The sequence below is a fragment of the Apodemus sylvaticus genome, chromosome 2, assembly GCF_947179515.1.
Source record: "Apodemus sylvaticus chromosome 2, mApoSyl1.1, whole genome shotgun sequence".
Taxonomy (NCBI): Eukaryota; Metazoa; Chordata; class Mammalia; order Rodentia; family Muridae; genus Apodemus; species Apodemus sylvaticus.
The window spans coordinates 106,842,622-106,857,764 of record NC_067473.1 but is presented as its reverse complement, the minus strand read 5'-3'; the positions used below and the strand labels follow the sequence as shown (position 1 = coordinate 106,857,764).

At 34.3% G+C, this 15,143-nt stretch overlaps 1 protein-coding gene across 5 annotated transcripts in view; it reads left to right on the top strand.

Moving 5' to 3' along the window:
* Positions 1 to 15,143, top strand: part of Ctnna2 (catenin alpha 2) — a 1,018,271-nt gene that overhangs the window by 994,609 nt on the left and 8,519 nt on the right. For 3 of the 5 annotated variants that reach the window (XM_052174028.1, XM_052174026.1, XM_052174027.1), the window contains one exon: positions 2,697 to 2,840. The exons of the other annotated variants lie outside the window; for them this stretch is intronic. In XM_052174028.1, the coding sequence (XP_052029988.1) occupies positions 2,697 to 2,840 (144 nt within the window). The remainder of the gene's footprint in view (positions 1 to 2,696; positions 2,841 to 15,143) is intronic. 5 annotated transcript variants of the gene reach the window in all.

Below are 15,143 nucleotides of genomic sequence, written 5' to 3'. Positions count from 1 at the left end.
AAACATCCCTATCATTTCAGTGTTCTCTTTCCAGTCTCCTGTGTTAGAAATTAAATTGGATTCATTAACACAAAGACATTAAAGCCACCCTATATGTCTTTGTTCAGATGAACATAGTAACTGTAATGTCAGAAACTCTGGCCTGCCATCTTAAATTCACTTGAGGTCTTATCTTGAAGCATTTTCTCATTCATTTTGTTTAATATCATGAAAACTATACAACAACTTCTTTGTTGAAGTCAAATTTAAATTGTATGAACACTGTCAAAGGGCTAGACTGTTGGATTGCATCCTGCATCACAGTAAGTTATTGTTTTGTTTTGTTTTTTAATCTAATTTCATCACTACAGGCATTTTCACATTCAGTCACATAAAATTCACCTGAAACATCAGCACAGTTTATTACTGCGCATCTTTTTGATGCAGCCTAGTTTTGCATTGGGTTCCTGAAGACATTTTTCATTTTCAAGTTATCCATAGGCAGCTAATAAGAAATACTTACAAATTATAGTCTAACTTCCATGTGTTCTATTTCCATATTTTAAAACTACTTAACCCAATTTTTGTTCTTTTACTGTAATGGTATAGAATTGGAACTTCTTTATTGCGTAGTCAAAAATCTTAAGATGTTTATTGGAAAATGGGCAATTGCATCATTGATCTTTATGACCTTTAATGTTAAAACATATGAGATGGCTCAAATTTCTAAGATTTCATAATCATCTCTGAAAATAACAGTCATACTTGACTACTATATTTTCTACAAATAGGAAAAAAATCAGGCAATGCTTAATATGTAAAACCAGTGGCATGTTACAAATTATTAAAAGTAGCTAAGATAAGCCAACTAATCAATGATTCACTATGTAGAAACTAAGAGTAAAACTTCATAGGGCCATTAGTTTCAAGATGCTATTGTATGCTGAATTTGAATTCATTCATATAATTTTATAAAATGGAAACACATTACTACAACAAGGAAAATATACTTAGAGTATCCTTGATTTCTCTAACACAAGGAGACTGTCAGATGTGAGAAAATTTCCTTATACATATACACTTGGCAATTTTTTCTTAGGTGTCCTCTTGAATTCTTTAAAGAAGTTTGTTTAAAGGTCCCCAACGCTAGTTTTGAAGCTGAGGATGTTGCTAACTCTATCATTAATTCAAATTTAGTAACTTCCTGGCTACATTACATAATTGTATATTGTAATTTTTGTAATACACATATAAGTGGTAAATAAAAAAATTAGAAATTTAAATACACTGATTTAAAATAAAAAAATTGATAGTTTATTTGCATATACAAACAGGCTTTGGCAATCTAAAAGTTATTATTTTGAATTGTACTGATTGCTAGCATATTTTCTGTACAAACTTTTGATTTTCGTGTAGTCCACTACAAGTGGTTCTCAACTTTTCTAGAGCTGCACCCTTTAATACATTTTTTTCATACAGTAGTGACCCACAGTCATAAAATCATTTGGTTGGCACTTCAGAAGTTTGATCTTACTGTTATAAATTATAACATAAATATCCATTATGCAGGATATCTGATCTGTGACCCCTAAAGGGTTCATGGTCCACATTTTTTTATCCACTGCCCTGAGCAGAAGCAGCACTGCCTTCTATTTTAAACAGGACTTGGTTTTCAGTACCACACATTTTCTTTAAACAGTTACTACTTCATAAACTTGTAGTATTTTACATTCCTATATTTCTAAGTTATCATTTGAAAAAATTATAGTTCTCTCACACTTTGCTTCATCTTGACTAAGATAAAACTGGCATAGACATTAAAGTCCTACTCATAGAACAGAATTGTCTACTTCAAGAATGTTTGATCAGGCAGTTATCCTCTGAACCACATGTATCTGAGCAGGAATGTACAGAAAATGTGGGAACTGTAAGAATTTTACCTTTGATTTTCCTCTATTTTTTTGAAAGTAGGCTTTATAGGCCCAGTGAAGATACATAATATAATTGATAGCAATGTAAAAACAAAAGAAGACAAAAACCGAACAGCAAGAAGAATATTAAGAAAATTTAAGAATTAATTCTAAAGTTAGAAATGAGCATTGATTATTGGCTTATCTTTTCAATCATGCCATTTACACAACCCACCTTTGGGTGCCAAAATCAATAGTAAAAATTTTGTTGCTGTTACAACAATAATGAATGTTCCACAATGAATGAGGTAAGTATCCCTTTCATACCACATGCTGGGTTATGTATAGAGGTTAAGACCTTGGCTAGGCTTACACAGCAAGACACTGGAACCTCTAAGCAAGGCACCTGGAATCCCACATTTTGATCCAGGGTTTAAGAGCTACAAACCACCCTTGCTTTCTTTCTTGACAATATTCAATACTTTAAATAGAGGAGCTATTACTTCTGAGCCCATTTAACTATCCCTGACAGTGCTGGGCATGAAAGGGTGCTTCTTCATTCTTCTCGCACATGGTGCCTTTATCTGTTGGATACCTAAAGAGGAATCTGAATGACCTGGCTGTTTAATATCAAAAAAGCCAGCACATATCTCTTTCAGCACCTAAGGCCTTCATAACCTCTTTCTCCTAGGTAATTCCCAGTTGTTCCCTCCTCCACTTCCCAAGTTCCCTCCCATGTAGCATACGGGATTTTTTTTCTCTTGCTTTCTCTCTCACTTTCTCTTTTCTGTATCTCTCGGAAATCAGACAGGAGTTCAGAACACTTTCACTACCTTTTATGAGGTAGATTGTGATGTCATAGATGGGGGCAGGGCTAGTCAACTTTCTACCCACCTCCCAACCTGTGCTGAGGGAGCTCCAATCGGGAGTGGAAGCAGTGACTCCTCCATGGTAAGTAACTTCACTTTATAATTTAATATCTCTTGCTGTAATTATTAATCTGAAGATGGGTGGGGGTGGGGTGGGCTAGAATTCCAGACAAATGAGCATATGCAAGCTAAAATTCTCTTCACTTAATCACCTTTGGGCAAAGGTCATATTTGTTTTTGACAAGTGTTAGGAATATTAGAGCAGAGGTAAATGTCAACTGTGATCCAAACTTGTGAAGCATACATAGTGTTGTCATTAGTTTCAGTCTTTCTTTGCATTGGGCCTAAAAGTTACCTCAAGTGTGAAATGTGTAGAGTCCATGCTACCATTTTTGTGTATTCCATGAAGAAAGCTAGTCAAACCTTTAACCAATATTTAGGGCTATAAAATGTCCTTTATTGGCATTGGCTTTTAGACTTACTTATTTAATACTTCTAAAAATCACAAGGGTAAAAAGTACAGAACCTGAATTTTTAACAGCCTTGATTTAGATGTAAGAGAATGAAAGCTACCTTATGTCCTGACAAAAGACACTTTTAAATGAAGAAAAAGTCACCACTCCTGAAAGTTTAAGGTTTGCCATTTTTAAGGTGTCATAACCAGATATATTGTTTTTCTTTTTAATATGCTATTGTTGCTGTTAAGTGTTGTAACATCACTGTCTTATGGGGTCACTTGGTGGTTAAGATGTGTGGAAAGCTGCTATTCTTTGAGTTTCTGATGCTGACTAGCCCCTTATATTCCTCACTGTTTAGAGAGAAAAGATGAAGAGGAGTGAGCCTTTCTCTGGCTTCCTTTCTTGCTCTCTCCTGGGTACTTATTAAAATTCTGGAGCTTGAGGCTTTTGTATGAGAGGGCAAAGGGGCTTCATAAATGCACTACACCTTTTAGAGATGTGGGAGGACTAGGGTGGATATGGTTTCTTTTTTCCTTTCTTTTTTTATTTAACATTAGAACATAAAGGCCTCTTAGAATGAGATGGACACATTTAGATATGGATTATAATATATACAAATAGGCTATCATACATGTTTTTCAAAGTATAGGGCCTTAATTAGGCATTTATTCATGCACATTGGTAGTGACAAAATGGGGACAGTTTTTTTTTTTTTTTTTACTTTGTTTTATGAAACAAGGTCTCATAATTCTCACTGTGACCTTAATGGTATTGTATAGCTAAGAATAACCTTCAATTTCTGATCCTCTATCTTCTGAGTTTTGTGCTTACAGATATATATAATCATACCAAGTTTTATGTGGTGCTGGTAATTGATCCAGGGCCTCTTGCATGCATAACAAGCACTCTACCCTGAGCCATAGCCACAACCTTAAAAAGACATAGTTCAAACTAGCTTTCTCTGTTTTTTGTAGAACCTATACTATCTTATACCATATTAGTAGACCTTTATATTTTAATAAGCACTAAAGTGTTTTGATACCAAGAATTCAGACCTGTGGTTTGGTGTTTCTAGGGTTAATTTCCTTGTTAGATATTGAGTCTAAAGGACTGACTATAGTTTTAGAACTTTTAGACTTGGTGGACAAAAATAGGGCCATCTTAGCAAACAGGAAGATTTGGGTGGTAATCACCAGCATCAAGCTAATGTTGCTCTGCACGTAAGAATGCTAAAGTCTTACATGTTTAGTTATCCTGATCAAATCTCTCAGTAGAAGCATTATACCCCTAAATCCCAGGTAGGAGCAATGTTTCTGTGTTACAAATATGGGATGTGTTCTCATAGCTCAAGTTGTTAATGTCTTTTATCAACCCCCTCACACAGCTGCCAGGTAAGAAATGGCAATATTTTCCAAACTCTTGGAACACAATCATCTTTAAACTTCGTGAGTTGGGAGTGGTTGTGTTGTACGCTTGTGAAATCTCAGAGAGTCTCTCATGGAATGTGTCATGCATGCACTTGTTGATTTTCATGTGCATGTTCCATCTATAGTGGTGTTCAGTGTTCTTTATGTATTTTGTATATATTAAAATTATAGTTTTTAAATTTATTTACATGATGTGCTCTAAAGGAGATGGTGTATTGTAAGAGAAGATGTATTTAATGAAGATCTGCCATTGATATATTGATTCTTTTCCTGTCATTGACTGGTTAGGGTTATCCAAAGTCAAATAGAAAAATTTGGGTGGGAGCGTCTGATTTTGTATTTGTAAAGTAGGTAAATGGTCTATAAATCATGCAGTCTCATGTATATATACTCGAAAAATGTAAATTTTTATGATTTTTTTTATCTAATGGTAGTCCAAAAGAGGACTGAATAGTTGGCAAAATACAGTTTTTATATTGGACATTTATCCAATTCTTAAACAGTTAATTCAAAAATATATTTTAAAATATACACTCCATCTGATGTAGTATTTCTGGTTAATACTATAATAAATATAGTTCATGTTATTTGGTATGTTACCATCATTTGATTATCTTGTTCTTTGTGACAGACTTAGTTCTGAATGAACTGGAATGTAAGGAAAAATAGTATCATGATATTGGCTGTTCTGTATTGAAACAGTGGTTTATTTAGAATCTAAAACTTTTCTGTTTTTATAATTAAATTGTTTGGCATTAAAAATATATATCTACTAAATATTTAATAGAAATTATCTCATTGAACAATTAAAAGTTCAAGGTTACTTATACAATATTAGAGGAACAATACTTATCATGGATAAGTATTTTGGATGAATGGAGAATTGGTGGGTACTAATCTCTGAACCTTACAGGAGATAAAAGTACTCCTTACTCGAATTTAGGGGAAAGTCCAACTAGGGGGAACTCTAAACGCTTGACAAGTGACAACTTGGATGTTAACACACTAAGTTCTCAAGTAACTAAAAAATGTCCCTCTAATCTAAGCTAAGAAGCTAGTTTAGTTTATTCAGTAAAAGTTTCTTCAAATCCTAATTAATATAAATTTCTAGAATTTAGTGTCTCAGGAACTGCATTTAGACTGTAACCTTGTTCATGTGAAAATAACAAACTTCAAGGAATCATGTGTTATGGAATGACTTTATGAGAAGTGGAAGCCTTATTAGTCTTAGAATGGCAATGTAGATTTGCAATGTTGTACATGAGGATGACAGGGAAGAATGTAGGTCTTCAAGGGAAAAAACAAAACACAACCTAAGAAACAAACAAACAAACAAAAAACCAAAACAAAAAACAAGAAAACTATTAATGGACTTAAGGATATGCTGTATTCAGATGTATTTTATATCAAAATTAAAGTCATTACTGAATTGTGCTTTTAATGGATGCCTTGTACTTTTCCTGAATCATTTCTGACTTAATTGTATGTTTAGTTTAGGACACACTCCACTTAGAAAAACTAAGAAGTCCACAGTTGTCTTCTATGAAGATAAAACTAGATAGCCAGTTATACAATTACACAGAATGTCATGTGCCCACAACTGTGGAAGAGAGTTGAAGGGAAAGGATCAGCCCCAAGATCATTGGGATCTCTGGTGGGAATAAAGGGAATTTTTTTCAGAGACATCCTTGGCAGGCTTAGAAGTGTAATATGGTGATGGAAAGTCCCCAAGCTAATGAACATCTGTAATAAGGATTGTTTTGGAAGGCAAAGAGAAACATTCTATGTACGATGCAAGAATCATGTCAGATTCTCTGTTCTAGAGAAGCCACTGTTGATAAAGTTTAAATAAGTATAACTATGTCATTATGAAATCTCTTTCCTAATACTCCTAGAATGAGATTATTGTTTTAGGTTTCATTTATACAATGGACAAACAAGAACATATCCCAAAGCCCCTGTGGTATAAACTCACTGATGATTTGCAGTGTGCAGTCTGCCTCATTTTCTTGTCATCTAAATTTGTCTATGATACTATTTTGACCTTTCTAACAGACTAGATTTCCATGAATAGAACCATTCTGCAGCCTAGCCCCTTTCCTAGATTCTCAGGGCTTTGTAACTAAATAAGGATTTGGCTCACACCAATTCTGTGAAATGCTTTTTACATTCTTAATGTGACATCAAAATTACCTTTTAGATGTTTATTATCTCAGGAAATCATTTTTCCCCCACAGGCAAAATGTGACTATGTGAGAACACTGAAGTTTACTGATCAAAAGCAGCTTTCCAAAGAAAAAAAGAAATCATTAGTACTAATTGTTCAATAAAAAGTTCAAATGAAACTTGAATTGTTTTTCAAAGACATTATACATCATTAAAGGAGGTAGTGATATGAGAACTACTTGTTCCAAAAATAGTTGACATTGTTCTTTTTCATCAGATCCAAGCAACCATCCTTCTAGATTATTCTAGAAATAATCAGATCTGTAAATTAACACATATTGAATATGTATATGATGTCTATTATTAGAAGTAGTATATATACATAGATGAAATTTTCATGGAAGACATATCCAAAAAAAGTAGCATTGACACATTATAATTATCTTCCTGAAAGAAATATAATACAAGATAATTTGAACATTCATGTAGAAGGGCAAAGGAGTGAAAAGGCTTATATATATATATATATATATATCCATGTATATGTATGTATGTATAATTTATACACATATACATATACACATACACATATACATTCTTTACATATATAAAATTGCTGTGGAACACAAGTCTTCCAGGAAGAACAGAAAGTGTGTCTTAGAGGAGCAAAACAGAAAAAAAAAATCATACTCATCTTTAATATGGTTGACTGGACCAAATGTCAGAGAAGGGTAGAAAGTGTTTTTACTACTAGTGTTATTCAACCAATGTTCCTTTATTCTTTTTAATGACCAGGACATCTGCATGAAATTATCAGCTTAGGGGTAGAAGGGGGCTATGAAAATGCAGAACTTGGGCTAAACTGCAGACTTCTTGAATAAAGATGATAGAGTAGGATCTTAGAATATCTAATTAACTACCAACTTCTTAACGCACACCAGGTGATTCACTTTCACACTTCTGTTTCAAAATCTGCAAAGTAACAAACTGACTCATCTTTCTGTTCTTGGAAGAAGCTTCAGAGCAAGAAAATTGCACGTTAGGAGAGTTAAGTATTTAGGGAAACTGGGAGTTAAAGGTAACTTTATTAGTTGACGTTCCATTACTGCGACTAAAATGCCTTGAAAGACCAATTCATCATTTATGTTGGTTCACCCATGACCACTTGACTCTGTTTCTGGACCCAGGTTGAGCCAGAGGATTATGACAGTTGGAAGCATGTAGCAAAGGCTGCTCACCCTATAAGACAGCAGCTCCCACAGGCCCCCACCCTGGTGGAGGTGGCTTTCGATATAGGCCTATCTTCCTACTGCTTGTCACTTCCCAATAATAACACCATATTATAAATCCATCAAGGGAACAATCCAACAATTATGTCAGTGCACTTAAAAGTCTAATCACTTTCCCAAAGCCATCATCCAGCAGGTAACTCACTGATTCATGAACCTGAGGGGGACTTTTCACATTAAAACTGTAATGCATGACTTTCCCTCAAATATTCATTTAAATTCCAGGTAGGCATGAAAAACCAATATTCTTATCATGGTCAGTAAGTCTAAGGAATTAGTAAATCATGAACTTAAAGGAAGAGTGTGGAACTGTAAAGATCTGAGAGATGCTTTTGCATATTTTGTTTGTCATGTCTCAACATAAAAAGTTAATGAAGAAAAAAAACTAGGTAGCTATCTATCCCCAAAGCTGTGCTAGACGTGTGTATTTCTCTGGGTGTTTGAGATTGGGAAGACAATATTGAGTAGAATTAAAAGAAAAAGAACAATTCAGAAAATTCTTGTTTCTAGAACATTATTGATAGATTATTTGTTTACTTTAAATAAAAGTCTTGAAAAATGTACACATTAGCATTCCTACCATAACTAGGGAGAAAATCATGTGTTTGTGCTGCTGACATGTAACCTAAATGGTCTATATTAAGATATTAGTTGCATAGCTACATATCTGAATCAACAATCAATTAGAAGTGTTAAATATCTTATTTTCCTGTCACAAATAATGGCTGTTACCCTACACTGATCAGTCTGTGCAGCAATCTAGGGAAATGCACAAATCTAGGAAGAAGGGATACAAGAAGCTCCACTTTTTTCCTCCTGGCAAATATGCTACGGCCTTTTGATGGCATAGGTGCCCTTTCATCGTGTGTGCCCCAGTCAAGCTTTTGCACATTTTGGGACCTGAGCAACCATCCCAGGGCTCTGCCTCTGGTGTATCTTTGGAAGTTTGGAGGAGTCAGAGAGGTCATGCATGAAATCAGGGATGACAACAACAACTTCAACAAAAGAGGAAAGTATTGATTTTCACATTTAATACCATAGAAGCGACACATTAGCTATTAAAGTAGGAGATGCTCATATTTTTGCTCCTACCATTCTGAAACTAAAGTTAGAAAAACAACTGTAGATCAGTATCCTGAATGTTCCTGATACAGATAGATTTAGATTATAGAAAGAGGAGAGTGAACAACCTCAAGGGAAAAGATGAGACATTCCTAGGATATAAAGGCAGTCTGAGACTCTTAAATAGGAAGACTTTTTAACACTTTGATAAAGCTTGAGTACTCCAGATAACCCTTTTCTGTGAGGCTGGTTGTGATTTGCCTCTGTGGGGTGTTTACTACCATCTCTGAACTCTGTCCTAGCTGTCTATAGCCATTCATTGCTAGTCAGTGAAAACTGACTCTCGAAGAGAACCAAAGGACTACTTGCTACCTTGATATTTTACCCAGAATAAAACACAATGCTGCTAGATTTACATTTACCCATCAGTGATAGCTTAGCACCAGGGTATAATGGTGCATACTGCTAAGAGAAAGACTGTTAAGGACCCACTGAAGTTGTCATTTACCTATAACCTTTTTGTCTCCTTCCTAGTTGTACCAGATCAACCTAACTTACATTTCTGTACTCTCTGTTCCCAAAGACAATTAAGTGTTCCAATGAGAACAGGGAAAATAACTTTAAAGTAAGATAAAATGGCTTAATTTTATTACTTTATATAAACGAGATTAAGTCAATTCCTTTCTGTTGGTGACATTTAAAAACTTGAAACTTTCTATTTTCCATGCTATGATACAGGTAATTTATTTAATTTTAAGTATTATGAAAACAATGGAATTGTATACTTTATTCATTCTGTACATTTGAAACCTTGATATGATGGGAACAGATTAATACATGTTTAAGATGAAAGGAAGAGGGAAGATAATAGGCTTTATTGCTTCCTTGAAATATCATTTTTCAATAATGTCTAGCATATTACGCTAATGGTCACATTGAAATTCCCAATGGTGTTCTTTTTAAGTTATTTATAGCCAGCAAATTCCATAATTCATAAGTTTGCTCCAGGTGAACCATGAAGCCAAGGTTTTTATAGTCAAGGAATGAATATGTTTCATAGTAAGAATTATATCAAAGTCAGAGTGTTTTTGTATGTGAAATACCAGATATAACAGACACTATTCAGTGAAGTACCAACAGTTGACATATTAAGCTGTTGCCTTGGCATTTTTGCCTCTTGGGAAAAAATATAAGAGGACTTTTGGTCTTGTAATACATACATAGGCAATTTAACTTTTTATAGGCTAGATTTTCAGGAAATCCAAGGAAGCTATTACAGAGTAAGGGAATTTTTCATGTCATTATTAAATGATGATGCACCATCTTCCCCATTCTAAAAATCAACCTATACCCTTTTTGTTTATCTTTGTTCTATTGTTAACAGTTGTTTTCATCTTAAAATTAAAGCGTAATTTTCCTCCAATAAGTTTTCCAGTTTTATAGGTTTCAAGCTTCCTTTTAACAGAAACTCTGATAACGTTTTTTTCACTGATTTTTGGCAATACTGTTATGCATTTCCTGCCCTTTGAGGATTCTGTTCTCTTTAATCTGTGAATTATGAAAGTTTCTTGTGGAGCTCAGTCTTTTGAGACGATACAGACAATATTTTGTCCATCCATAGAGATCCTTTGTTGGACCAAAAATATTTCGAGTTTTAGATGGAAGGGAACCCTCAGGTGTTTTTGCTACATTTTCAATAAAGTGCATTCACTGTAGGAGAACAGGACTAGAAGGTTTCCAAACTAGGCCAAGCCCTGGCAGGCACCTCTATGAGGAAGCATCCTGAGCTTCTAAAGAGAACCACCTTAGATGCCTTTTATTTCTTCTTTTAGTTAAAGTCATTTGAAACTGTAGTGCATTGCTAAGTGCACAATTCATAAGGACAAAGGGAAGCATCTCAGATAATTGTCTTTTGCTTTATAAGTTCTTCTTTAAGTTTCATTCCCATACTAATGAGAAGGAAAAACTAAAATCAGTATTACATTTTTTTAAAATTAAGATTAATACAAGAAATATCTCATAGGTTGGTCCATGTGGCATATAGCAAATTGGGGAAATATCTAAAAGTGCACAGCCCACAAAAGAGAAATACTCATTAGTTTTTAGTTTCCTGTAGTCACACCTCATACTTCTGTTTAAAGGGAAGCTTCAACCAAGAATCCATCAACCAAGCTGACTGACATACATACATCCCAGAATTATTATCACCTACTCTCAATGTGTTTCATGTGTTGAAAGCCCTGTGGAGAACACACCAGTAAGGGACAAGAAGGCACCTGTATATAGGGAGACAGAATTGTAGCTATGGAGACAAGACCCACAAATGCTTTGGAGTAATAAGCAGCAAATATATATATAGCTCTTCATCTGTTTGGAGCATGAAATGCAGCAGAATTTAAATGGAGTCATGAAAGAGAGATTAATGAATGAGCTGTTAGCTCATATAGGAAGCATGACCTCTCTTCAATTTATTCTTAGAATTTGTCCATTTATTTTCCACCCCTTAAAACATGTTTCCTCTATGGTTTTCTTTGAAGACAGTATTTTCTGTGTATTCTGCAAAATGAAAAGGTGAGATTGTAACTAGGCCACCCTGCTATTAGGGCCAAGAGATAGAGACTCACATTCTCTGGAAAATTCTGGTTTTTTTACCTTGCCAGTACCGATGATGTCCAATTACTTGAATCATCTGTTGGAATAACTGCTAGCATACAGGTTTCTTAGGGCAATTGTATCCAGCTGTTCCAAAATGTATGAGAGATTATATAATAATCATTTACAGCCACACAGTTCTTTCAAACTTTTAAAAGTGTATTTTAAGTTGTTTTCTTTTCCCACTAAGGCGCATTTCATATAACATTCGAAAAACATGGTGATGAACTTCACTTTACACTTGAAGAAATAGAAAATTAGAGTAGTGACTGTCCATCCTTTCATAGGCAGTAAATGGCATATATATGTATATATAAGTATATACTTTCTCTCATGAACAGTTTTGTGTTTTATGAAATGTGAGCATAGTTCAGGAGCATCTGTGTTCTGCAGAGCAGTAGTGGATTTAATATAGGAAATGTCACACGTCAGCTGTTTTAATGAAGATAATGGCCATTGTTCATGCTGTGTCATTTTTGTCTCATGGTGTCTTGTAAATGACAAGTAAAAAGGCTAAGTAGAAATTTGAAATTGGGAAAATTTAAGATCATTTCTCTTTATAGCTTTTTGGTATAGAGGAAGTCATATGAATAAAATTTTCAGATGAGAAAAATTAGAAATTGTCATTAACAAGTTTCCTTGACTATGTAGGACCCTTGTTAGGGGATTATACTTGCTAGAAGGAAAATCAGAACCAGGTGATGATAGTAAACAGTATCAGTGCACAGCATTCATGAATCATGATAGCAAAGCATTTGTATGGTGTGGCTTTCTTTCGTGTGACCCTGATGACATCCCGGTCATATGACTCATGTTGATGAGCAATTAGAATGGTTCACAGGGTGTGTTAATGCCTAGATTTCTGGTTTTATATTCAGAGAGTAGACTATGAGGGCCCTAGATTTAACTCCCATCTTTAGAGAAGACTATATCACAGTTGACTAAATCCCTACTTCAAAATGTTCAATTTTCTCTATTTTAATTTTCTCATATGTAGATAAGAGGATGCTCATGTATAATTGTTTTGAAGATATGATAAATGTTCTGTGGTGGTAACATGCCTAGTAACCAGAACTGAGTGCCTTGTTGAATTAGTACTCTCAGTAGATAGTCTTTTACTTATAAGAATGTTTTATGAACAAAAAGGCTGGTTTGAAAATACATTGAGTTCAGTGATAGAAGAGGTCACATAGCCAGTGTATACTGACAAACTTCAATTTGTCAGTTGTGTACCTTTGTAGTCTTCTGATAGACTCTCACTTTTGTCTTTACTTTCAGGGGAGGCTGATTGTATAGAAGGAATGCATTCTAGGTTACTAATTGTGTTTTAATTTTACATGTGTCTTTCCATTCCTATTTCCAAGTCTGTAATGTTACAACTCAATAATGCCCTTTTAGAGGTGTTTAGTAGCAGATGGGTGGGTGAAATGTGAATAAGGTAAAGTTTAAACTAGCTTACAAGAGTATGGAAAATATTTATAAGAGAAAGAGGAAAACAGACTGAGGCTACCAGTGGTGTTTGTGTGATGAAACTTAGAACTTCCACCATCACACCAATATTTGAATTTGCTTGAATTTGATGGAGAACAACATCAAGTGCTACTGGAGGGGAATGGGTCAGGTGAATGATTGGAGGGCAGAAGATAAGAATGGGTCAAGAAGCAAGTGTATTAAACTTAGGATGACAAAAGATGATACAATATGAGATGCTGAGTCAGAGATAGCAAAGTGCAGCAAAGTACAAGGCTCAGGATGCTTTATCTAAGTGGTATGAAGTAGAGATGGACTTTTATCTCCTGATGACTGAGAGGGAGAGCTCTGTGGGAGGAGTGGGTTTGCTTAGAGGTGGAGTGATTCAAAGAGCTTCTAGCTAGGAGATTTAGAAGATGGAGAATTCTCAATAATTAAAATGTCTACAAGACTGAATTATTTTCTAAATGTCAAAAATCTTCAAAAAGGTATCTCAAGAATGTGAAGCATAATCAATATAGAAATGAATGGAATTCATGGTTGAAATGCCACAAAACTATATTCCTTGGTCAAGTTGATAGCCATATCCAAATATCTGGCTGGTTTATGTAGTGTATCTATAGAAATGGAGGATTGCCAGTTCACAATAGAAATATCAATGACTGGGATGAAGGCACATGTTTATCAGCAATTTTTCTGTGTCTACTCAAATTAGACAGATAAATGTTCTCAATTATAAAAAGCTATGGATAAGCTGCTCAAACATAAAACTAATTTAATTAAAAGTCCTTGGTTCTTTTGAGCACTTGAATTATGGAACTTTTTTTCTTAATTTTCATTTCTATAATGAAAAAAGTTCTGAAATTTTGGGTTAATATACTGAAATTATTTTATATAGCTATATATATGTCTATCATTTCACTTGAGGGTTTTGTTTTTAGTATTTTATATAAAAGATCATTACTCATGAATTATGTAAGAAGATAATCATGATATTGGAAAAATGATAATTAATATACTGAAGTAGTAGTCCCACTTAATGACAGCAGAGCTGTCTTAGTTGGATACCTGAAATTGTGGGCAAAAGGAGGCCTATATAGTACATCAATCAATCTCAGCTATGAAGAAGACCCTGGGCAAGGTTTGATTCATGTATTGAAAAAAGAAATAGTGCAAGATTTCATCATGCCTAAAAATGGTGCACAATTTAAAAATTGAGTTTCAGTATTGGAACATTCTATTTAGTAATTCCAGACCAAGACTGTCTTTGGGTCACTAAAAGTGATAGGAGTAAAACTGCAAATAAGGAGGACTTTGCTAGTTGCAATTAAAGCAGCTGACATGAAACCAAATACAAACTGCCCTGAATAATACTTGTGTGGATAGAGGGATGATAGAACATAGAGCAGAGTAAGTCAGAGACCATGCCCAGTATATAGAGAAACTCTGAAGGACTGTGCAAATTTGATAATGCTACTAAGGACAATGCTTGATAATTATCCTTGCTTTCAGTGAATAAAGTCTAAAATATGTAGTTTCCCAAATTTGACTTATAATAATCTTGGATTAAAAAAATGTTTTTATACCTTCTCTTGTTATGTTCTCTTTCTTGTCTAATTTGCTTTGGAAGTGCTACCAGCAGAAGTAAATGGTGAAAAATAGTGGTAGAAAGATATTCATGAGAACTTATTTGATGAAATTATCAAGTTCCCTGTCATGATATGTGTCTGAATATTTATAGGACGTTTCTTCACATTATGGATTTACTTCCTCATGAGTCTTCTGTCAGATGGAAGCCAACAATTTAGAAATCAATATGACATGGGATTTTGAAGGATAGGATGATGTAGGGAGTTAGCAA